This window comes from Apodemus sylvaticus, chromosome 6 (assembly GCF_947179515.1).
Source record: "Apodemus sylvaticus chromosome 6, mApoSyl1.1, whole genome shotgun sequence".
Lineage (NCBI taxonomy): Eukaryota > Metazoa > Chordata > Mammalia > Rodentia > Muridae > Apodemus > Apodemus sylvaticus.
The window spans coordinates 120,988,784-121,012,258 of record NC_067477.1 but is presented as its reverse complement, the minus strand read 5'-3'; the positions used below and the strand labels follow the sequence as shown (position 1 = coordinate 121,012,258).

At 42.3% G+C, this 23,475-nt stretch overlaps 1 protein-coding gene across 7 annotated transcripts in view; it reads right to left on the bottom strand.

The window, feature by feature from the left end:
• Ltbp1 (latent transforming growth factor beta binding protein 1) overlaps nucleotides 1–23,475 on the bottom strand; it is a 397,974-nt gene that overhangs the window by 82,555 nt on the left and 291,944 nt on the right. For all 7 annotated transcript variants that reach the window (XM_052186373.1, XM_052186374.1, XM_052186375.1 and 4 more), the window contains 5 exons: nucleotides 23,292–23,417; nucleotides 22,051–22,176; nucleotides 20,639–20,761; nucleotides 16,272–16,391; nucleotides 1,726–1,848 (listed from right to left, as the gene is read on the bottom strand). In XM_052186373.1, the coding sequence (XP_052042333.1) occupies nucleotides 1,726–1,848; nucleotides 16,272–16,391; nucleotides 20,639–20,761; nucleotides 22,051–22,176; nucleotides 23,292–23,417 (618 nt within the window). The remainder of the gene's footprint in view (nucleotides 1–1,725; nucleotides 1,849–16,271; nucleotides 16,392–20,638; nucleotides 20,762–22,050; nucleotides 22,177–23,291; nucleotides 23,418–23,475) is intronic.

Here is a 23,475-nt window from a genome sequence, read left to right as displayed (position 1 = left end):
ATGTCACAGTGAAATCCATCTCTAAGGTCTGGCCAAACATCAACTATAAAGTAAATAACCCTGGAAGAAGACCAAGGAGCCTTGATGAAAGTTAGTGCAACTGAGAAAGAGGGTAGCACTATGGAGAAATGCCACCAAGCACCAGTGCCCTTGGAAACGCCACTAATCACCAGTGCCCTTGGAAATGGCATGTAGAAGATGAGACAGGATGGCCATAAAGCACGGTTTCATCCATTACTTAGACTTTTCTAGTAAAAACGACTTGGGTTTGTCTTCTGTAAGGATTTATATTGCTTGTCAACTTGACATGATCTAGAACCATCTCAGTGACAAATCTCTCCGCACATGTAGAAGGGACTGGCAAGATTAGGTCAATTGGGATGGAAAGACCCACCCTAGCTGCCCAACCATATAAAAAGGAGAAAGCAAGTCTCTCACCAGCACTCGTCCACTCCCATCCCCCACTTCTAACTGTAGATGCAGCATGACCAGCCATCCTGAGTTCCCACCACCATGACTTCCCCATCATGATGGACTGTACGCCCAAGCTCTGGGTCACAGTAAGCCTTTCCTATCTCAGGCTGCATTTGCCAGGCATTTCTCCCAGCAAGGAAGAAAGTAACAAACACAGCTACTGTGCTGGCCTGTCCTAATTTGAAAATTCTGTCTTGCTTCACCTGTATTAGCCCAGCCTGAGCATGGACAGCCAGTAATCTATAAGAATTCATAATTATTAAAACTTGGTACAATTGTTCTTCACCACCCACACCACAGGCCTCTAAGGACTGGAAGAGGGGAGCAGATGGGAAAGTTGCTAGCCCTCGCTGACCTAAACTGCAGTGTATAACGTGACTAAGGGAGCTGGAGAGAAGTCATGCTCTGCAACGAATGTACAACTGTTGCTTGACTCTAAAAGCCTTGTATTAAAAATGTATCTGAAAGTGCTCTTCCCCTCCAGTATTATTGACAGTTGCCTGTTACTTGACCAAAGCTGGGTTTCTTGTTTTTTGTTTTGTTTTGTTTTTTGTTTGTTTGTCTGTTTGTCTGTTTGAGACAGGGTTTCTTTGTGTAACCTTGGCTGTCCTGGAACTAGCTCTGTAAAACAAGCTAGCCTTGAATTCACAGAGATCCTCCTGCCTCTCGAGTCCTGGGATTAAAGGTGTGTGTCACAACCACCTGGCACAAAAATTAAACTTTTTAAAATTAAAGGAAATACCACTTAAGAACTAGAAATGGACATTGTCTTATTTAATTATAAATCCTAACAGTAAAAAAATATCCAGGACACTTTATTGAATATTTCTAATTTTAATTAATTAATTAATTATAATTATTTTTTCCTAATTTTAATATAGAGGTTTATTTTAAAAAGAGATCTGCCAAAATATTTTTAGATTTTAATGAGAAGTTGGGAAAACTGTGACAATACGTTGGAGTATTATGGGGCCTTTACAGATTATGTTTGGAGAATTAACAAGGGCATGTAAAATGTATATAACATACAACTGACAAACGGCAGATGGAAACCATGCATGACACATACAGTGTTCAAGAGCTGTGATGTTTCTAAATCCACTACACATTTACCTGCAGTAAGGAGCAAATGTGCTTCAAGGAGAGGCATGGAAACAAGCACAGGTAGCATGGTCCATTTCTAAGGCCAGCCACTCAGTTCTGCTCATGAAGGAAGTTCAAACACAATGGGAAGTGTGACCATGCCATTACCTTGACAGTGTCTGTGGTCTGGTGTGGGGCTGTAGCCCTTGTGGCAGGAACACATGTAGGAGCCTTCCAGGTTGGTGCAGGAGCCATTAGTACAGACCTTTGGCTGCAGGCACTCGTCCACATCTGTGGAAAGAAACATGAAGAGAGCATAAATCAACCTTCAGAAAACCAGCAGATTCTTTGGCTTCCCAAGTGTCCTGACCGAAAGCCGCAGCTGTGCAGCTGAGTACGCTGCTTCCGGGCCTCATTCACTATGAATGAAGAATGGACTGAATGAGCTGTGCTGTGAGCGAGGCCTGCTGTGAGTGAGGCTGTGGGTGGGGATGGTGATTTTAGTACAGCATCTCCTGCAGGATAAGGACTCTCTTAGAGAAGGGCTGGAGACCATTCTGGGAGTTGATAGGTTCAGAGGATGGGAGGACTTTCTGACATAAAAGCTGTGACTCAAGGCCCAGAAAGACTCAGGGCCAACAAAGCCATAACTGTAGGAGGAAATTCTTACACACCTCTATAGGTGAATTGGCATGATAAAACCAATCCAGGGCTGCTTCTTGGTAGGTTAATTGGGCAGCTAGAAGGTAGCCTGTACATTATATAAACAGAAGCTACAAAGTAGAAACGACTACTTAAGGAATGGCACAGAATGTTCTCTATAACTGTAGAGACAAGCATTTCAGAGAGGAAGGAGCTGGCACTTCAAGAAGCTCAGTAACCCATCCAAGGTCATGGGATAAGAAAATGGTGATGATTCTGGGGCTGGGGAGGTGGCTTAATGGTTAAGAGCATTGGTTCTTTCAGGTTCAATCCCCAGGACTCATACAGCAGCTCACAGGATTCCAGAGGACCAGATGCTCTGTTCTGACCTCACAGGGTACCAGACCCACATGAAACACCCATACACATGAAATAAAATAAAAGTATAAAAAGAGAGAAAATGGCGGTTCTGAAGTTTGAACCCAAAGCCCATTAAAAGCAACAACAAAACCTGTAATTCGTTTCTGTCACAGGCAAAGTTAAAATCATCGAAAGAGAGTGAATGAGTTTGGAGTGTTTTTAATTATTTGCTAACCATATTTATATTGAAAGTAAGTTTATATTTTCACTGATTTCATTTAACAGCCATTCATTTAGTTCTTACTAGAATATTGCTACTGGAAAAAAAGAGGGGTGGAGAGAAAGCCCAACAGGTAAAGTGTTTGCCATACAAATGTGAGGACTAGAATTTCAAATCCCAGAACCTACGTAAATGTTGGCAGGCACGGTGGCCTCCTGTAATCCTAGTTCTCAGGAGGCAGAGACAGGAAAACCCTGAAAAAGTTGTCTAGACTTCTAGGAGCAACCTTGGATTTCCACATACATGTACGTGCAAGTTTACACGTACATGTGAACTTGCATATACACCAAAATCCAGTTTTGAATGCTGCGTCCATTTGAATGCTCTTGGGTCAGTCACTTACAGTTGTTGTGGGAACATACATGAGTGTAGTATTGATAATCTAAGAAGAAAAGCCTCAGAACTGATAAAACTCCACTCGTCACTACAACTTAGTCTAAGTATTCTTAGCCTATAAGTTAATCAAAATATCCTTTTTACCTGGAGCCACAGGAGTCAAGGATACCATAAGAAAACCTTAGAATCCACTAACCTGGGCCCATAGGGGTTCGTAGAGCCTGAACTGCCAACCAGACAGTATGCATGGGATGGACCTAGGCCCTGAGCACACATGTAATAGTTATGCAGCTGCGTCCTCATGTGGGACCCCTGACAGCAGGAGCAGGGGCTGTCTCTGACTCCTTTGCCTACCTTTGAATCCCTTTCCCTAACTGAGCTGCCTTGTCCAATCTCAACAGAAGGCTTGATATGCCAAGGCTGCGACTTGATATGACAAGGCTGGTTGAGATCCAGGGGAGGCCCTCCCTCTTCTGAGGAAGGGAGGAGAAATGGGGGGAGGGGAGGGAAGGTGAGAGTGACTGGAAGGAGAGGAGGGAGGGGAGCTGCAATCCTGCAATCAAGACATAACACAAATAAATAACTTAATAGATAATTTTAAGATATATTTATTTTTATTTTAAATGTATGTGTGTGTGTGAGACAGAGACAGAGAAACAGAGACAGAGAGACAGAGACAAAGAGAAAGACGGCATGTGCACATGAGTGCAAGTACCCATAAAAGTTAGATGATACTCTCCCCACCCCTACCCCATTCTCCTCACCCCCACCCGCTAGCTGGAAATATAGGTAATTGTGAGCTAGGAGCAGAACTTAGTTTCTCTGTAAGAGCAGCACACACAATTAACTTCCAAACCACCTCTCCAGTCTAATCAAAGCATCAGAATCACTAAGGCTCTTAAAAGCATTTTTTTCCCATTTTTCCCTGTGCATCAACGCAAGGCAGAGAAGAGCAAGGCTCCCCCGGCTGCTGCCCCGGCTGCTGCCCCGGCTGCTGCCCCGGCTGCTGCCCCGGCTGCTGCCCCGGCTGCTGCCCCGGCTGCTGCCCCGGCTGCTGCCCCGGCTGCTGCCCCGGCTGCTGCCCCGGCTGCTGCCCCGGCTGCTGCCCCGGCTGCTGCCCCGGCTGCTGCCCCGGCTGCTGCCCCGGCTGCTGCCCCGGCTGCTGCCCCGGCTGCTGCCCCGGCTGCTGCCCCGGCTGCCCAGCAGAGTCTTTGTCTTCATTTGGGACCTCAGAGCTCTCACTGCTCTTATCTCCCTCGCATTGTTCCCAAGACTGTTTTCTTTCTTAAGAGAGAACTCAGAAATAAAGTTAGACTAACACACAGCAGAGGCCCATCTGTGAGGGTGCACCGTGAATTCCACGCGAGTACTAAGGAAGACACCGTCGGCATTGCCCACGGAGCTCACTGTTGCTTTCAAAAATAACCCTAACTACAGTGCACCAATCTGAGCTTCTAACAACAGAAAGCAGCGCTTCCAGGCTGCCGCATTCCCCAGCCCTTCTTTGCTTGTGGGAACCTACTTTTGTAAACACTAGGAGCAAACAACTTGAAAGAAGATGCCAAGAGCTGGAGCCAAAATAAACAGTGGAAAAACACAAGCCTAGACACAGCGCGTACATTCCAGACAGCAGCAAGAGAGTGTCATGTCTAGGGTCTGGTTTGGTTTCAAAAATGTTAACAAGTTCAGAAATGTATGGACTCTCTGTTTAATTACTCATGCCCCAGAAAAAGTGATTTACAGAGCTATAGAATGTAACAGCAATGTCTATTCCTAAGGCCGTATTTTATTTAAATTACAGACACTGCAGATTGCTATGCATGGGATACTTACAATGTAGACTGTTTTTTTTTAATCTACCACTATGATTAATGATGATGTAGAATGCTGTGTAATAGCTAGGAGAGCTTTAAATGTTTATTCTTTATTGACTATAGACAAAATTGCACGGAACCAGCCATTTCTTGTAGAACACCAGTTAGAGTCAAACAGGTCCACGGCCTTAATGGAGCTTAAGATATAGAGGGAATAACATGCAACAAGGTATTCCCAAGGAATTTCTACAAAGAAGGAAGGTAGAGAGAGAGCAGCCTGACATAAACGCTTAACTGAAACATGTACAACAAAGCAAACTCTATAATCTGTCTTGAGGCTAGAATTTGTCTCTAGACCACAGATCTCAACATCCAGCTAGTCAACCTACTGAACATTCCCCTACTCTCTCATAGGTACCTTACAGTCTTCACACAAAATTGACTGCATCCTGCCTTTCCTTTACAGCAAGGACAACAGAAGGTTAAGGCCCCATACTTCTTATTTCTAACCTTTGGGATAGTCTCCCACCAATATACCACAGGAAGCAAGATAGACTCTGCCAACCCACCATCTTGCCCTACCAGGATTACCTCATTGCTACAATAGAAGGAGGTAATCATGTTGGTTTCCCATATTAGAGTTCGAAGTTCCTGTGGTCATACTGAATATATATATATCCCAAATTCTTCTAATGCATTTACATAATGAACTCCAACAATCTTAGCTTCTTATCTCAGGCAGGAAATTTATCAAGAAAAAAAAATAGACAAATGGGTTCCACACTTTACATGAACTATTAACGTATACCAACTTAGTGTCTACCATTCAGTGAATTAAGCTGAACTCAGCGTAAGGAAAAGCAGTTTCTTTCCTTAGGTTTACAAGGTCAGAAATTATGGCTTTAACAGCTCAAAGATTTCTGTACACATCTTATTATGCCACCAGTTCCAAATTGATCCTTATCAAGTGCAGAGTCCTGAGAAATTGAGAAATGCTTTGTTCACACTAGGGATGCCAGGCCAGCAGGATGTGTTACTTGAGCCCTCTACTACCGAGAAATGGCTTGTCCTCAATAGACTCTGGTTGGCTCCTAGAGCACTTTTCTTTTTCCATTTAAAAACCTTCTACACCATTGTTTGAACCAAATATTCTACAATTCTTTGTCAAGATTAACATGCAGATCAGTGGTGGATAAATCCCCAACTCCACCTTCTTTCCTCTTTCTGTAAAGATGAAAACCTGCACCTCCCTCAGGCATCTGGTAACTTTCCATTCCCCACAATTTCCCCAAGATGTCTCCCAGCTGGCCAGCAGTCCCACCTTGCTAATTCTTACCACCTTGGGATATAATGCAAGTGAGTCAGGAATGTCTTTTGAATTTCCCTAATATTCTTGGAACATATCGCATTGCCTCAAATCCCTGATTGCTGGGCATGAGCTACCAGGTACAGAGGAACGCAGGAGGCTCTCCACCCATTTGTGCTCTCTTTGGACTAATCTAAATCTTACACATCACCTGTCAGTTCCTTGGAACTTGCTAGAATTTGTCCCAGAGCGGTAATTTACATGCATTATTTCCTGTATTCTCAAGGAGATGAATCTGTCAACAATATGAGGCAATCATTTCTCTGAAGCCATCCGACCACAGTTAATTCCTTAGTCACTCACATAGACTTCAGGCAATGACATCCTTTTGAACTAAAAAAGGAGTGCCATATTCCAGTAATAAAGTCACATAAATGCAGAGGCTAACTACCCCCTCACCCAAATATGTCCTCAATGCAGTGGCCCCTCAACTCTTCTCCATGTGTTAATTTTCATAGGAAAGAAAAGGGGAATATATTTGACAGGAAGTGGACCGTGGAGAAATGAGACACAGATGTTGATTTTGCCAACATGGTGAGACCATCTCAGCTGTGCTGAAGGTGTAGCAAATCCCAAGGGCTTAGGCCCCTGTCAATTCTGATGAAGTTAAAAAATTTGAAATAGCAAGCTGCTGACAAGAACCTGCTACACGATTGACAGAGAATCATTATTTTTTTCAGAACTTGAAAGGAGCCAAGACTCTCTACATCCTACACAATCAGCCAAGGATGACCTCAGAAAACCAATCCTCAGCTGCATTCTTGCACTCACAGGCTTCCTACCTCACTTCCCAAAGGAAGACTGCTCTTCAGGAAAATGCTGCTACAGTTAAGGATGTTGCAGAACTACATTTCCAATTCCAGAACTCCTGAGTCATAACTAGCAGTTTACAAAGGCTGACTCCAGCTTTCTCCTTCCTATGAAAAATTTAATTCCCTTGTTGTTTCTTTTGTATTTCTTTGCTCATTAATTTTTTGAGTGTATAGGAGGGGCACACATGATTTTATACAAATGGAAACACTGAATTTGTAGACAAAGGACCTCAGATTTTGTTTTCACCCTGTTTCCTACTACATGTGGCTTCCAATAAGATGATTAATCTGTTTGAGACTCAATTCTTGTATCTGTCCCATGGGCTGATTGCTATGAAGGACCAAGTGAGAAACTTGCTCAAGTCAAAAGTATATAAAGAGACGTTTCTATTCTTGGTCACACAGCTGTAGTTTCTGTCTCCAAAAGTAGAAAATTTTTCCCCAAGGAGGTGAAATAATTCTACACTGAAATCATTAAAACACTAAAGAAAAAAATGGAAGAAAACTGAAGACAGAAAGTCTTCCCATGCTCACGGATTGGCAGAATTAACATGTGACAACAGCTACAGTAGTAAAAGAGAACTGAATACACAATGCACTTCCAACTACATTCTTTTATAGAACTAAAAACAAATTCTAAAATTCATACAGAAGTTCAAAGAACCACTAATAACCAGGCCAATCCTAAGCAGAAAGAGCAACAATGTGGCTACCAACAATAGTTGATCTCAAATTATACTACAGCGCCATAGTAACAAAACTGGTATTAGCATAAAAATATATGTAAACCAATGGAATAGAACGGAAGACATTGAAATAACCTACATAATGACAGCCACCTAAATTCTGACAAAGGTGCCACAAATATGCACTACAGAAGACAGCCTCTTTAGGAGTGTTGGGGAAACTGGATATATACAAGTCTTTAGATCTTTATCTCTCACCATACCCCAATTCAGAACAGATGAGAGACTTTCCTGTAAGGCCTGACACTCTGAAACTTCTAGGAGAAAACATAAATAAAACATTTCAAGATATAGCTATAGCCAAGGATTTTCTGAATTGGACCCTAATAACACAAATAACAACCCCAAGAATTGACAAATGTTATTTTATGAAGATAAGGTTTCAGCACAGCATAAGAAATAATCACAAAAATAGACAACCTACAGAGCTCTGAGAAAAATCTTTGCCAACCATACATCAGACATTAGATTGATACCTAGAATATAAGGAGAAGTATAAAAATTAGATAGAAAAACACAAGTCATTCATCCAATACATGGGCCAATGAAATGAATAGACAGCTGTGAAAAGAAACACAAATGGCCAATGGATACTTGAAAAGTTGTCAACACTCTTGATACAGGTAAGTAAAACTGTCTTGAGATTGCATCTCACCAGCTCACCAGAAAAGAAATAACACTTGAACCTGGTGAGGATGTGAGGAAAGAGGAAATCTCACACATGGAAATCAAACATGGTGAGGATGCCAACTGGTACAGCCTCTGTGGAAATCAATACAAAGATTTTTGAAAAATCTAAAGCCAGAATTACAGGATGGCATAGCTATAACAGTCCTGTGTCTATTTCCAAAGCAATCTAACACAGGCAGGGCGAGTACCCATGCATGTTTATCACTGAACTATTCATAATAGCTTGGAATTGTAGCTAGCCCTGATCTATGGCAACAAGTTAACCCATAAATGTGGCTATATACTCATGGTATATAGTCATAAAAAATGAAATCGTGAAAGAAAAATAGTGGGGCCAGAAGTCATTTTGTTAAGCTAAATAATGTAGTCTCAATACTCGATAAGATATATATGAAATATCTCTTCTCTCTCTCTCTCCCTCTCCCATCCATCTCCCTCTCCCTTTCCTATCCATCTCCCTCTGCCTCTCTCTCTCTCTCTCTCTCTCTCTCTCCTTTCTCTCTTTGTGCGTGTGCATGTGCATGTGTGTGTGTGTGTGTGTGTGTGTGTGTGTGTGTGTGTTTAAAGGTGACTATGAGAAGGGAGGAAGAAATCTTAAGTGAAGGACAAGGTGGGCCATAGTTAAATATCTATCATATTTATATATATATTATTTATAGGCATATATATAATAGGAAAGGACATGTAGGGACTACTTGGGGAAAAGGGAATTAGTGAGAGAGAAGTGAACAGCCTGAGGTGGGCAGTAGTGAAAGAAAACAATAAGAATAAAATCTGCTGGCTCCATGCACCTAAATGCTATCAGGAAATCCATCTGTTGGCCTGGGAAATTAATCAACATAATACAGAGTGGTGAGTCTTGTTGTTTCCATACTTTTGAGTCTTCTCTCACATCCGTAGACACACAGTCAAGAGCTCAGTAAAGACTGCCTTGATTAGAAGACTCCTTTACCATACAATGACTGAAGCACAAGGCTAGTGTTTGCTCATCTACTATATTAAGTCAAAAGGCTTCTGCAGCACCAAGTCTTCAGTTTCAGAGCAGTGTAGAAACACGCACACATCCCACAAAAGTTATCTCTGAGACACAGATTCTGAAAACAAGTTGTAAACAGTGCGTTCTCCATGTTTATTCTACCTTGGCTCTGTGCCTGGTCAAGACTGTGGATGCTAAATTATTCAAATGCCATAGGCCAAACCACACTGAGAAGGCTTTTGTGGGAGCCAGGCCATTAGCCCAAAGAGATTAACAAAGAAGTAACCCTCTGAGCTGAGCAGTGGTGGCACAAGCCTGTAATCCCAGCACTCTGGGAGGCTGAGGCAGGAGGATTTCTGAATTTGAGGCCAGCCTGGTCTACAGAGTGAGTTCCAGCACAGCCAGGGCTACACAGAGAAACCCTGTCTCAAGAAACAAACAAACAAACAAACAATCCAAAAAGAAAAGAAGAAGAGCATCACTAGGGAGCCAGTGGCCATGAAGAACATGGGTGAGGTGATCCTGCTTCAACCAGTTCCATCAAGTATCAGCCGCACCAAGGCCTACCAACTTCACTCTTCTAGTTGCTGATTAAAATAAATACTACAACATGCCAGCCCTGCTATTTCCCATTTGTGAATGACTCCCCTTTCCCCCCTCGATCCTTCTGCTGATTCCTTTGTCAGACTAAAACAGGCTAAAATGGTCAATGGTGGCACACACCCTTAATCCCACCACTCGGAGACTGAGGCAGGTGGATCTCTATTCTATGAGTTTGAGGCCATCCTGGTGTACAGAATGAACTTCAAAAGTAAATAGAAAAACCCTGTCTCAAAAAACCAAAAGTTGCTGGACAGTGGTGGTGCTCGCCTGTAATCCCAGCACTCTGGGAGGCAGAGGCAGAGGGAGTGGATTTCTGAGTTCGAGGCCAACCTGGTCTACAGAGTGAGTTCCAGGACAGCCAGGGTTATACAGAGAAACCCTGTCTTGAAAAAAACCAAATCCAAGAAAACAAAACAAAACAAAACTCTCTGATAAAGTTCAGGAAACTGATGTTCCTAAGACACATGGTCACAGATACAACTATAAAGGGAGACAGTAAAATGAACCTAAGAAGGGTGGTCCGCACACTGCCCAGGGGTAAGCATTCTGAGCTGTGAGGGAGAGCATACAGATTAATGGGTGGAAAGAGGAAAGGTGGCACTAAAAGCCCAATCTATCATAAAGCCTAAGGGTCATTAGGAATCATTAATGACCCCACAGAGGCGAATCTCAATCCCTAAGACATACATCACGCCCATGTAGAAAGGCTAAAATGTTAAAACGAAACCACACAATTAGTTCATATAAGAAAGTTCCAACAGCAGAGGGAGAGTAACACACTACATGCCATGGGGTTGAAGGAAGCCAAAGCGCACAGTAGAGAATGGAGAATGTGACATGTTTATTCTATATAGGACGGCTGTGTTTTGTATTTCAGGATAATCATAACAAGAGACAATATGACTGGGGAGTTATATTTATTGAACACGATCATGTCAGACCAAGTGTTTCATATTGCTTACTCAATTCTGATGCTTTGTATGGCTTTACAAAGATCCTACCTTGGTATTTAACAGATAACGAAACTAAACGTCAAGGAAGTCGCGTGCCCCAACTCCCACCTAATTTCAGCGATACTTAAGGTGCCTGTAAACAACGAACTGTCAGAGCTGGCCCTGGGGAAGGGCTCTCATCAGGCGCTCCATAAGAGAAGTTGATGACCCGCCAGGCTGCCTTCCCTGCTTTAAACTTCCCTGCTAACTGGATGGAACTGGCTCCAACCTAGAGTGGTGAAACAGTCATCGAAGACTGAAGCAGACTGGCAACCAGGGCAGATTGAAGGCCAGATCCAAGGAGGCCAATCTCCAATGATAAGAGCAGCTGTTGGGAGACAACTGCAACCTACAGCTCAAGAAGAAGCGAGGGAAACAGACAGTAAAGAGAGCTGACAAAGGGCACCATGGAATGATGTGTTAGGTCGAGCCAGAACCCCACAGATGTCTGAAGTGAGCAGTAAGTGACAAGGACGAAAGCACCAGGCACCCTGACTCAAGCACAGGACCAGGGAAACCCCCAGCCCAGCCAACACCACCTAAGGCTTATCCAATCTGACACACGTTCTTTTTCCATTCATAAACCACAGAGCTGGGTCGACAGGTAGCATCAGAGTACACTGCACGAACCCAGGCAGGTCATGCATGACCTTAGCAAATGCAGCATTCACTCAGATTACACACAGAGTAACAAACACATCCCTGAGGATATTAGGGCTAAAATAGTTTTTTAAATTAATTTTTAGTTTGCAGGCAAGGTAAAAAGTTCCTTTTTGTCATTTTCATGTACCTCAAGTCTTTGTGTGGATATAGCCATTTTTTCCTTTTTAATTTTTAAAGGAAATTCCCTTTTAAAGATTTATTTATTTTTGCTTATCTATGTGAGTGCTTTGCCCACAAGTATGTAAGTGTTTGATGCCCTTAAGGGTCAGAAGAGGGAGCTGGATCCCCTGGAACTGTAGTTACTAATGGTTGTGAGCTTCTGTGTGGATGCTGGGAACTGAACAGGAATCCTCTTCAAGAGTAGCAACTGCTCTAACCATGAGACATCTCTCCTGCCCCAAACAGCCATACTTAATGCAGTCTTTTAACAGAAAAAAAGTTTAGTTGACATGCAAATAGACAAGTTATGAAAAAGTCAATATTGATGATATTATAAAAGATACTGAATTTATAGGCCATAAGAGGAGACCACTAACCTCCTAAAACACTGCAGCCTTGTGGTCAGGGACTGTCTTCTCTAGAGATGGCAGCTAATGAGGTCACGCCCAGATTCTCTTTCAAATAAATGTGACTACAGGATATTTCAGATCTTTTGGTGTTCTTACAGAAAATTTTCAATTAAAAAGGAAGAAAAACAGTCAAATAAGACTATCCTAACTTATCTGAACTCACAAGATTTTTGAAGAAACAACTATCAAGCTAACAAGATAGCCCAGGAATTTATTTGCTAAGATGAAAGATGAAAGAGTTTGATGCCTGGAACCCACCTCCCGGAGGGAGAGCATTAGCTCTCACAGGTTGTCCTCTAACCTCTACCTGGCTCACTTACACGTGCGTGTGCACACACATAGGTTCAAATGAGACAAATATAATTATAATGATTTTATATCAAATATAGCCACTGGTAACTATTAAGAGAGAAATAAGTGATTAGCAGAGATTATCTTGTTATAAGAAGTTGTCTGAGCACCAGAGTCTCATCTCTAACAATCCCTATCTACCCCCTTTGTCCTTTAAGTTAATTTTTCTTTCTTCATGAAACTCATAGCCTTGGACTCCTGTGCATTTCATTTCCGAGTTGTTCAGCTGAACTCTGGAAAACAAGGACCCTGAGAAGAGGAACTCTATGTTGTTTATTCTCAAATGCCCGTAGCCCAGAAGGCACTAGAAATACTCACTGAAAGAACAAATAAACATATGCCCAGACATGGAACAATTTGCTCAACTCAAAATATAAGGCAAGTTCTCTTGGGGCTAGGGCGGTGGCTGGAAATCTTCCTAATACTGCAGCCAGCCCTTTAATATAGTTCCTCATGCTGTGGTGATCCCAATCAAAAATTACTTCATTGCGACTTCATAACTGTACTTTTGCTATTGTTATAAATCATAATGTAAATATCTGTGTTTTCCAAGGTCTTAGGTGACCCCTGTGAAAGGGTCATTTGACCCCCCCCAAGATAGCCCAGGAATTTATTTGCTAAGATGAAAGATCTGAGTTTGATGCCTGGAACCCACCTCCCGGAGGGAGAGCATCCCCAAAAGGGGATGTGGTCCACAGGTTGAAATCCACTGGGAAAGAGGACTATTTCTGGATTCAGTCTAAATATAAAGTTCAGGTTGGCCTGGAACTTGCTTTGTGCCTCAGGCTCTCCTCTAATTCATATTCCTCTTGCCTTGGCCTCAGAGTAGCTTATCTTAAGGCATGTGTTATTATGTTTGGCTAATACTGCACCTTCTAAAAAGCAATTTAGAGTACCCAAGTATGGAGGTGAGAACTGAAAAATAAAGGCACAAGAAGACAAAGATCAGCAATCATTAGCAGTGTTGGAAACTTTTAGAATTTAACCCAGATTGCTCTCTGTCACCCCCCCTTCTGTGTATGTGTGTGTGTGATGTGCACGGTGAGTTGGCATAGAGACCAGGAAGTTCTAGAAGGAGCAAATAATTCTTGTTGACCCAAACCATCCCTAATAGGCTTTGAAATAAAATATATGCATGAGTATGTAGTATCTGCTTACATTCCCACTCATCTTTTCAACCACAGAAACTATATTTCTAATGAAAAGATTAAGGTGGAAAAATAGATTTCAGTAATCTATAAAAATCTCTCGTGGGAAATTTGAAAAGAGTGGCAAGTTTAATATGAACAATGAAGGAATGGTAATGCTACTTTAGAAGCAGAGCTTGATCTATATATTATAGAGCCTGACATTCTGCCCAAAGCAGAAGGAGAAGGCACACTTCCAATCCTTAATAATGGAAGACATAAAACCTCAGCAAGGCAGAGAAGGAGCCCAAGTATGGCTCTGGTCTCACCCAGCAACAGACTGAACTCTAGGAGTTATTTCTACTCAAGAAGCATCACTTGCTCACTCACCAGTGTGAGTAGATGCATAACATTAGTGAATCCATGAGTCAGGATGTGTTTGCACCATGGTGAGCTACAGCTAGTTAAGTCAGAGTTGGCTAAGGCTTTGCTTCTGGTTCCTACACACCAGTATGTGAAAATGAGAACACCAAAAGAACTTGGAAACCCATGCCAGATGGGAAAACTTAAAACCAAATGTGCTTTCTGTAGCACCAAAGACACAGATCACTGCTTATCAATAAACAGTGGATGAATGGAAACCTCCTCTTCTCTTCCTCAAAGATAAACATCTCACAATCCCATTGGTTGGAGCTTCTTGGAGATGCAGAATGTGAATGGAGATGTGATGCAGACGGGGATGTAGATGGGACAGAGATGGAATTGGAGGCATGGAGAGGGGGATGCAAATGGAGATGGAGATGGGATAGGAATGGGGTGTAGATAGGGATGGAGAGGGAGATACAGATGGAGATGGGGAAGATAGGATGCAGACGGGGATGTAGATGAAATGTATATGGTGCTTTAGAACAAGGGCAACTCCACCAGCAATAATGGCTACACAGGTCCTGACATATGGCGATGAAGCCAAAGCGCTGACATTGGGATTGACTCTGCTGCCAACAAATCTCCATCCCTCTAAAGCACCTAAATTTCTTCCCAACGTTAGCAGAACAAAAACCAACATTTGTAACTGAGTAGAGGGCTTTGCCTGCTCCATCCCCACATCTTGCAGCGTGTTTTCTCTGCACACTGCAGAGGTGATGAGGTGTGTGTGTGTGTGTGTGTGTGTGTGTGTGTGTGTGTGCAGTTGAGCCTCTGGGATCAACTACATTGGCCTTATTCTGCACAATCAAGTTCATTTTTTCATAAGCCTCTGGCACACATCTTGTTCTGTCAGAAATGATTTCCCTTCCTTCTCCATTTAAATGTCCATATGTCCATTAAGGTGTGTTTGAGAACAAACTGTTTTATAATAGGTTTTGCCTCTCAATATATTTCAGTATGTGAAACGTGTGTGTGTGTGTGTGTGTGTGTTTACTACACAATTTGAGAGAAATTAAAGTAGGAATGAGTAATATGCTAAACTCATACATTCAAAGTTCTTGCATAAAGTAGAAAAATGTTAATTTCTTTAAAATATGATTTATTTTCTAAATCTTTATGTATCTAGGTATTTTCTTATATGTATGTATGTATGTGTACCAAATGTATGCAGTGCTCTGAAGGCCAGATGATGGTAACAGAGCCCCTGGAACTGGGGTCAACTGGAGGCACAGGTTGGTTGTGAGATGCCATATGGATTCTGGGAACTGATCCAGTGTCCTCGGCGAGAGCATCCTATGCTCTTAACCACTGAAACAGTCTCCCCAGAACTAAGAGCTCAGCTTCAAACAAACGATCACAGGCAAAGAGATGCACAAAGGCGGAGGACCACAGGAGCAGAGAGGCTGTCACTTGTTCAGCTCCTTGAGTCCTACCTTGGTTTCAGCTCTGTGTGGGCCACACCAGCGTCGTCCTGTGCCCTGCCCCTCCCTCTTCTACTCCGCCTCACTACATTTTCTTCCCCTTAGTCCAGTACTGGGAATTGAACACAGGAACTTACACAAGCTGGGCATGAAAGCTACATTTCCAGTCATTTTCATTTGGAGAAAAAATCTTGCTAGGTCCCCTAGGCTGGCCTGTAGGCAGCGGTCCCTCTGCTTCTGCCCCCCAGGTAGCCAGGACTGTGGACAGACGCTTCCCCTTTATGCCTTTCGCTCTCCATCTTTCTTTCCTGTAATGGTTATCATTTTATTTTATTCCATTTAAGATCATATTAGGGATAGTCTGGGACGTTCAGAACTATGTCCCTTTTAGAACTTCATTTCCCCAATGCCAACTCATTTTCTTACATTCTCCATGATGAAAAATTACTCAAAACTTTTCTGAGAACCACATAAATTTCTTAAATTTCACCTTTATTTTCAAAGAAAGGAAATCCTGATAGGGGTGTGGGTGGTACCTACCAAGGCATTGTCCATTCCAGCCACGGAACCCTTCTGTGCAGGGCACACACTGGTAAGAGCCTGGGGAGTTCACACATTGTTCCTCAGGACAAGTGCTTGGCGTCAGACACTCATCAATATCTGAAAAATTAGGAAGTGAGGTAGTGAACATTTATCAGAAGGCCAAAACAAACTCTGAATTTCATCATGAGAGTGAGAAAGAGCATCTTAAATTTCAGGGAAGAAGGTAACTAGGTGAGGCACTGGGTGTAGTGGCAAATATCCAACAGGAACACACAGATAAAGCTGGTTAAATATTTCTACACATTGGAAGGTGGCCTTCTCCACCCTGGGAGTCTGTGGGCTGTCTGGGGCCACACTGTAGAACAAATCTTTCAAGTGATAGCAAAGTTGCCAGAAAGAAACACAAGAACTGAGGACTAGGGTGAGCAGGCCACATATGCATCCAATGGAGGTTTCTCCACAGACACGACGTCTCTAGGGGCATGTTCACTTTGCTCTCATGGATCAGAGGGCCTTCTAGGATTAAGTAACTTAACTATCATATTATATTAAATCTTAGAAGTAGAAAGAGATTGGAGGGGGGATGAACTCATCAGATATTTAAAAAATTTTCCTGAAGTGGTGATATGACCACCTATAAAATCGTCACACTTTTACTGTGTGCTAAGTGACTTTATTAACCATAATTCTTTTTTACGAGAAACTACTTTAAATATGATTGACATTTTGTCAGAGGTAATGAGGTGTGTGTATGTGTGTGTGTGTGTGTGTGTGGTTGAGAGAACAATTTGTGAGGATTGTGTCTCTCTTTCCACTCTGTGGTCCTGGGAACTGAGCTGAGGTTACCCTGCTTTCTAGCAAATGCCTTTACTGAACCATCCTATCAGTCCTAGGCATGATATCTTTTTTTTTTCAATACACTTTTAAAAAGGAGAGGAAGAAGAGGTTGTAGTTTAAAATGATGCCAGTCCCGGGCTACTCTCCATACAGTTTCCTGGAGGAGCATTTTGTATTTAGAGAAGCACATGCAATGTCTAAGTTTCCCAATACAAAAAGTACAAAAGACCCCAGAGTATACTATGGAAACACACTTTTAGGATCCAAGGCAAAAGAGAAAAGTGAAAATAAGCAGACTTGGTTCACTAACTAAATAATCACAGGCATTTGCGGTCATCATTCTAGATACCTTTAAGGCCACTTTGTGAAAGAAGCTTCTGCACAAAAGATGCTTAAAGTGAGTATCACAGGGACAAGCAAAAACACCGAGTCATTACTGACTTACTGTTGTGCTCTCTCTCTCTCTCTCTCTCTCTCTCTCTCTCTCTCTCTCTCTCTCTCTCTCTCTCTCTCTCTCTCCTTTTCCCACTGTATATGAATCTTTTTCTTTTTTAAAAATAGAAATGCAGTTGCCAAATCAGAGATTGTCATTGTCATTGGACTAGCCACAGTCTGCTCTGTGTTGAGGTGTAGGGCAGCACTTGCAGATTTGCTGCCGCGCTTCCTGTTTGGCCTTCATCTACAAAGCCAGGGCCACCTGCCTTGTGACATTTTAAGGGCAAATGAGATAATGTCTGAAAATTACAGTGGGCTCCTTGGAGACTCAACTCTAGTTGAAAGCAGCTTCCTTTGTGACATCTGAGACAAGCTTCAGGGAGCCAGAGACCTGGGGACCTTTGGTTTTTTTCCACTATGGAATTAAAAACAGTCACATTATTTGGTCTCTTTTCTCTTTAAGTCTTTTCATGGAGATAGATTGATGCTCACCCAGGGATCCCTGGTGACATGTTAACTAGAGTTAAATAATTCCCATAGATTATTACTGAATCTTCTATCAGCTATAAATTACAGCATTTTAAATGTTCCTGTCATGACACTCCTGGAGGACCCTGCTATACCTCTCCTGGGCATATACCTCTCCTTAGTGGATTCCCCAGCATGCAATAAGGACACATGCTCCACTATGTTCATAGCAGCCTTATTTATAATAGCCAGAAGCTGGAAAGAATCCAGATGTCCCTCAATGGAGGAGTGGATACAGAAAATGTGGTATATATATATACAATGGAGTACTATTCAGCAATTAAAAACAATAAATTCATGAATTTTTTAGGCAAATGGATGAAACTGGAAAATATCATCTTAAGTGAGATAACGCAATCACAAAAGAATACACATGGAATGCAATCATTGATAAGTGGATATTAATTAGCCCTGAAGCTCTGAGTACTGAAGATACAATTAGCATATCAAATGATTCCCATGAAGAAGGAAGAAGAGGGCCCTAATCTTGGAAAGGCTTGATCCAACATTGTAGGGGAGTACCAGGACAGAGAAAAGAGAGGGGGAAAGATAGGAGAATGGATGGAGAGGACTTATGGGACATATGGGGGGGGGACTGGGAAAGAGGAAAGCTTTTGGATTGTAAACAAAGAATATAGAAAATAAAAATATATTTAAAAAATTAAAAAATGTTCCAGTCTACTTCTTTCTGTCATTATTTAAATATCCTCTCTCTTCTTTGGGACTGTATACAGACCATAATTAAGGATTAGTGTTTGGTTTTCTTTTTGTGTATGAATATTTGTCAACCCTATCTCCAATTTTTAGCACTATTTTTGCTTGGGCCAAGAACAAAGAGTCCTGTGAGAGGTTGTAAAGACACTGAAAAGGAGGAGATGACGAGTGTCACACAGGTGTCAGCCACACACGGTGATGCTCGCAGCGACCCTGCCGATCAACTACGTGGTTCTCCATTTACAGGTGATGAACTAAGGTTTAGACCAGACAGTTACTACAAATGAGAGTTGTCGGCTGATTCCCACCCATGCCTTTCTAGGCTCACACTCTCCACTGCAGAGGGAGGATTCCCTAGAAGAGGACAGTGGGGACACTCTGGTGCTTGTCCAGTGGCACCGGGCCATAAATGGGAAGGTTCATGGCTCTGCTCTGATCCAAACTGATCAGACGCCCAGTAACACAGGACACTCCCACTTGTCTCTAGAGTTAGAGTCCAAGGGCCTGAGGCTAAAGGCCAGCAGGACGGGCAGGGAGGGACTGCCAAGAAATGTCTAATTAGTTCTCATTCCAGGCCTAGGTCATCCGAATGTGAAGGGAGCCAGTATGCAGAAGCGAAGGGACAGCTAAGGGAAGACTGGTCCACTGAGCCTGTCCCTCCTTAGCTGTAGACGCCTGCCCACAGCAGACAGGATGCAGAGCTTCAGGGAGTGCCAGGATCCAATGCCACATCTAACGCTAAACCCTTCAAACACCAGGTCAGGGACCTGTGTCTCTGCTCTTGTGTATTCGTGCCAAGATTGCTGCAGAAGTTAATATCTCTGGGGAAAATAATTACCAAAAAAGGAGGAGGAGGAGGAGGAGGAGGAGGAGGAGGAGGAGGAGGAGGAGGAGGAGGAGGAGAAGGAGGAGAAGGAGGAGAAGGAGGAGAAGGAGGAGAAGGAGGAGAAGGAGGAGAAGGAGGAGAAGGAGGAGAAGGAGGAGAAGGAGGAGAAGGAGAAGGAGGAGAAGGAGGAGAAGGAGGAGAAGGAGGAGAAGGAGGAGAAGGAGGAGAAGGAGGAGAAGGAGGAGAAGGAGGAGATGCAGGAGGAGGAGGAGAAGAAGAAGAAGAAGAAGAAGAAGAAGAAGAAGAAGAAGAAGAAGAAGAAGAAGAAGAAGAAGAAGAAGAAGAAGAAGAAGAAGAAGAAGAAGAAGAAGAAAAGAAGAACTGATGTAGGGTAAACATCTGCACCAACAGAAATACCAATTAGAACATAATTCTGACCATGTTGTACACAGTTTCCAAGACATTTCACTAATGAGCACTATCTCCGTCAAAGTAAGAAAGAAATGTTATCTAGCAATGTTAGTCTCTGGCACCAAATCGGTCAGACAGAGCTACAAACAGTCTGCAGGAAAGTTCCAGAATACATGTAAAAAAAGAGACAGCTGAGACAAAAGAATGCAACAAGGTGGGAAGGGAGGAATGCCAACTGAGCCCAGGTTACACCTGCACTGTAGTCACAGATGAGTGAACAGCCAGACACTGTAATTACGTCTGGCCTCAAGCCAGAATAATCATCAATTAACTGTGCTCAAAACTGCAAACACAGGGAAAGACAGATGCCAAGGCAAAAAACAAGGAAAACGTCAGCGTAGGAAATAAGGCAGACAGAGGCCTGGAAGTAAGGCAGAGGCTGTGAGCAGAGAGAGGCTTTGGACTTGGTAAAGGGACCAAGGACTCACTGGGTCACAGGCAGAACTGGGAAGAACTACAAACCCCATGGCAGCTGCCTTCCTGCCCTGGTCTAGACCCAGCTACATTGCTGAGTCCTGCGTCACAGGTCTCTCAACCTTGTCAGCATACTCACCCTCACAGTGGCCCCGCCGTGATATCCGGTACCCACTGTCACAGTATTCACACCGGAAGGCCCCAGCAGTGTTGATACAGCGGCCCTCTCTACACACGTCAGGTCTCAGACACTCATCCACGTCTGCATGAAACACAAAGTATTGCCCAGGGTTATTCATTTTTCGTTGTTATAGTTTTCTTTTCAGTTTCTAATTAGCACACAAAGTGGCAGAGTTCCTTTATGGCCTTTACTAACATTTACTTTGTCTTCGTTTCTACCCTCCCAACCTGCTCCCCCACCCTACCCCTTCCCCTGAGGCTGCCCCAACCTGCATCCTTCCTTTCCCAATATCTCCCTCTATGCCTCGATGCCACCCATTTTCTATAACCTAGCCCATATCTTACTCTTTAAGTCTCCCTCTCCCCCTTCTCATGGGTACCTTTCTGGTTTCCTGGCCCCTATTCCTACTCGTTTCCATACAAACACATACATACATGCATAGTTAGGAGCTGCATATGAAAAGAACATCCAGCATTTGGTTTTCTAAGTATAAATAAAATCACTTAATATTTTCTAGAAATTTTAGTAATTTCATTCATTAGAGCTGACACTTCCAGTGTGTGTGTATGTGCGCATGTGTAATTAATATATATATTTATGTGTGTGTGTATACATATATATACTCATGTATATGTATATACATAAGTATGTATATGTATACACACATATGTTTATATATAAATGTAAATGTTTATATATAAATATATATATATATATATATATAAATAAACATTTTCAGTATCCATTCATTTGTTGATATCAATTATCTAGGCTGGTTCCAATTCCTGACTACTGTAAATAGTACAATCATACCTATAAGTGTGTAAACGTATCTGTGGCAGGATACAGAGTCTTTGGGGTACATGTTAAGAAATGGTATAGCTGGATTATATGGTCTATTTATGGGTTTTTGTTTTTAGAAATCTAGACACCGATTTCCATAGTGGCTGTACCAGTTATGAATTGCCAAGATACACTTTCTACTTCTCCTTGTTCCTATCTATTTAAATATGATAATGCAATATCTGATTTCTACCATCATTTGTTTAATGCATTCAGCATGCTCTCAAGTCACATGTTTAGATTTACATGATGGTGGTGGTAAACCCAACCTCTTTTTTTGCACGCTTTTAATATCTTCCTTCCAAAGTGTAGTCTTGACCTTGGGTACTGGCTCCACACCTAGTCCCACAACACCCAGAGTTGTTCTAACCAAAGTCCCAGATGCTCTAACCAAGGTGTTGTCTCCTAGTACCAAGCAGACTGCTACATCACAGTCTATGTTTAATAAAAGAGTGTTGGAATGTTTGTATGAGCACTGAACTGGCCCATCCCCCAAGAATCAACATCAAGAAAAAGATCATTATTACCTATACAGTTAGTACCCTCCTCACTGGCCATAAATCCTGCTGGGCAAATACACAGAAAACTTCCCTCTGTGTTCTCACAGCGACCCTGGGAGCAGAGGTGCTGGGCCTGAGCACATTCATCAATGTCTGTTAACAAAAAACACAACAGGCAAAATTAGAACTGTGTATCAGGACTCTGCTTCCTTGTTCTGTGACACACCAAATATCAACACCATCCCCTGGGCATCAGAGAGATCTTTATAAACAAAAAGAACTTCCAAAGGGGAAATGACCCATAAGGAGTGTTAGTAGGGAATATGTTAGCTTCAAGAGGTAAGACTTAAAACAATACAACCCCCCCACCCACATACAAAACCTATCACTAGTGTTTCAAAAATATAGTTTTTGGCTCAGTAGAGGTTTTCCTGGTGAGCAGAGGCACCAAGCACTAGACTTCACCTTCACTAGGAAATTCAGGGACAATCCACCCTGGGCCATTGCTGGGTCATGATAATCTCTGTTACCTTTCCTGCTTAGTAACTTAGGTTCTAAAGGTGACTACACATGACAGATGCATGAGAAAGTAAATGTTGTGGGGGTGTCTCTTATATCTACCTACCTACACATAAATATACATGTATACATATGAAATGCACACAGTAAAGTAGAGCCGGGTATATGTTCTTGATTCTCTCTCTCTCTCTCTCTCTCTCTCTCTCTCTCTCTCTCTCTCTCTCTCTCCTTTCTTACTTACTTGTCCATGTCTTAAAACATAGTAAATTTTCTTTTAAAAAGTTAAAATAAATTTAGAGTTGACATTGTAAGAATTGATTGATAATTCTACAACACCTATGAGATACTCCCACACATACTCACTTAGGAATCTGCTCTTCATGCATGAAGAGATTTTGAATTTAGAAACTCCTATCAGAAATCAGACTTTATATGTATACATGAATTTGTTACTGCCACATACTTCAGTGTTGATTTGTTTGGGCTAAATACATGATTACAGGTAGCTGTTGATAGAGTTCATATTTTGTTTACTTTTGTAAAGCAGCCCACATTTATGCAAATGTCCTACCTGTAGCATGGTAAACAGAAATAAGAAAATCCCAGAGTTTGGGTGAACTACTCCTTTTTAAAAATTTTTAAAGCTCCCTTTAAAAAATTAAACAGTAAGAGATGATTAAAATTCAGAAACATTCCAAGTATGCAACAGTTTCCTACTCAACAGTCTGTCTAACACATGTGTTTCTTACCAACACATTTCCTCTGCTGTTCACTGAACTTGAAGCCCTCGTAGCAAATGCAGGTGTACCTCACTGGCAGGTTGATGCAGTGTCCTGCTCCGCAAATGTCTGGGTTCACAGTACATTCATTGATTTCTTTAAAAGAAACAAAACAATGTGAAAAACCCCACCTCAGCAGGCATTTCACTGCACC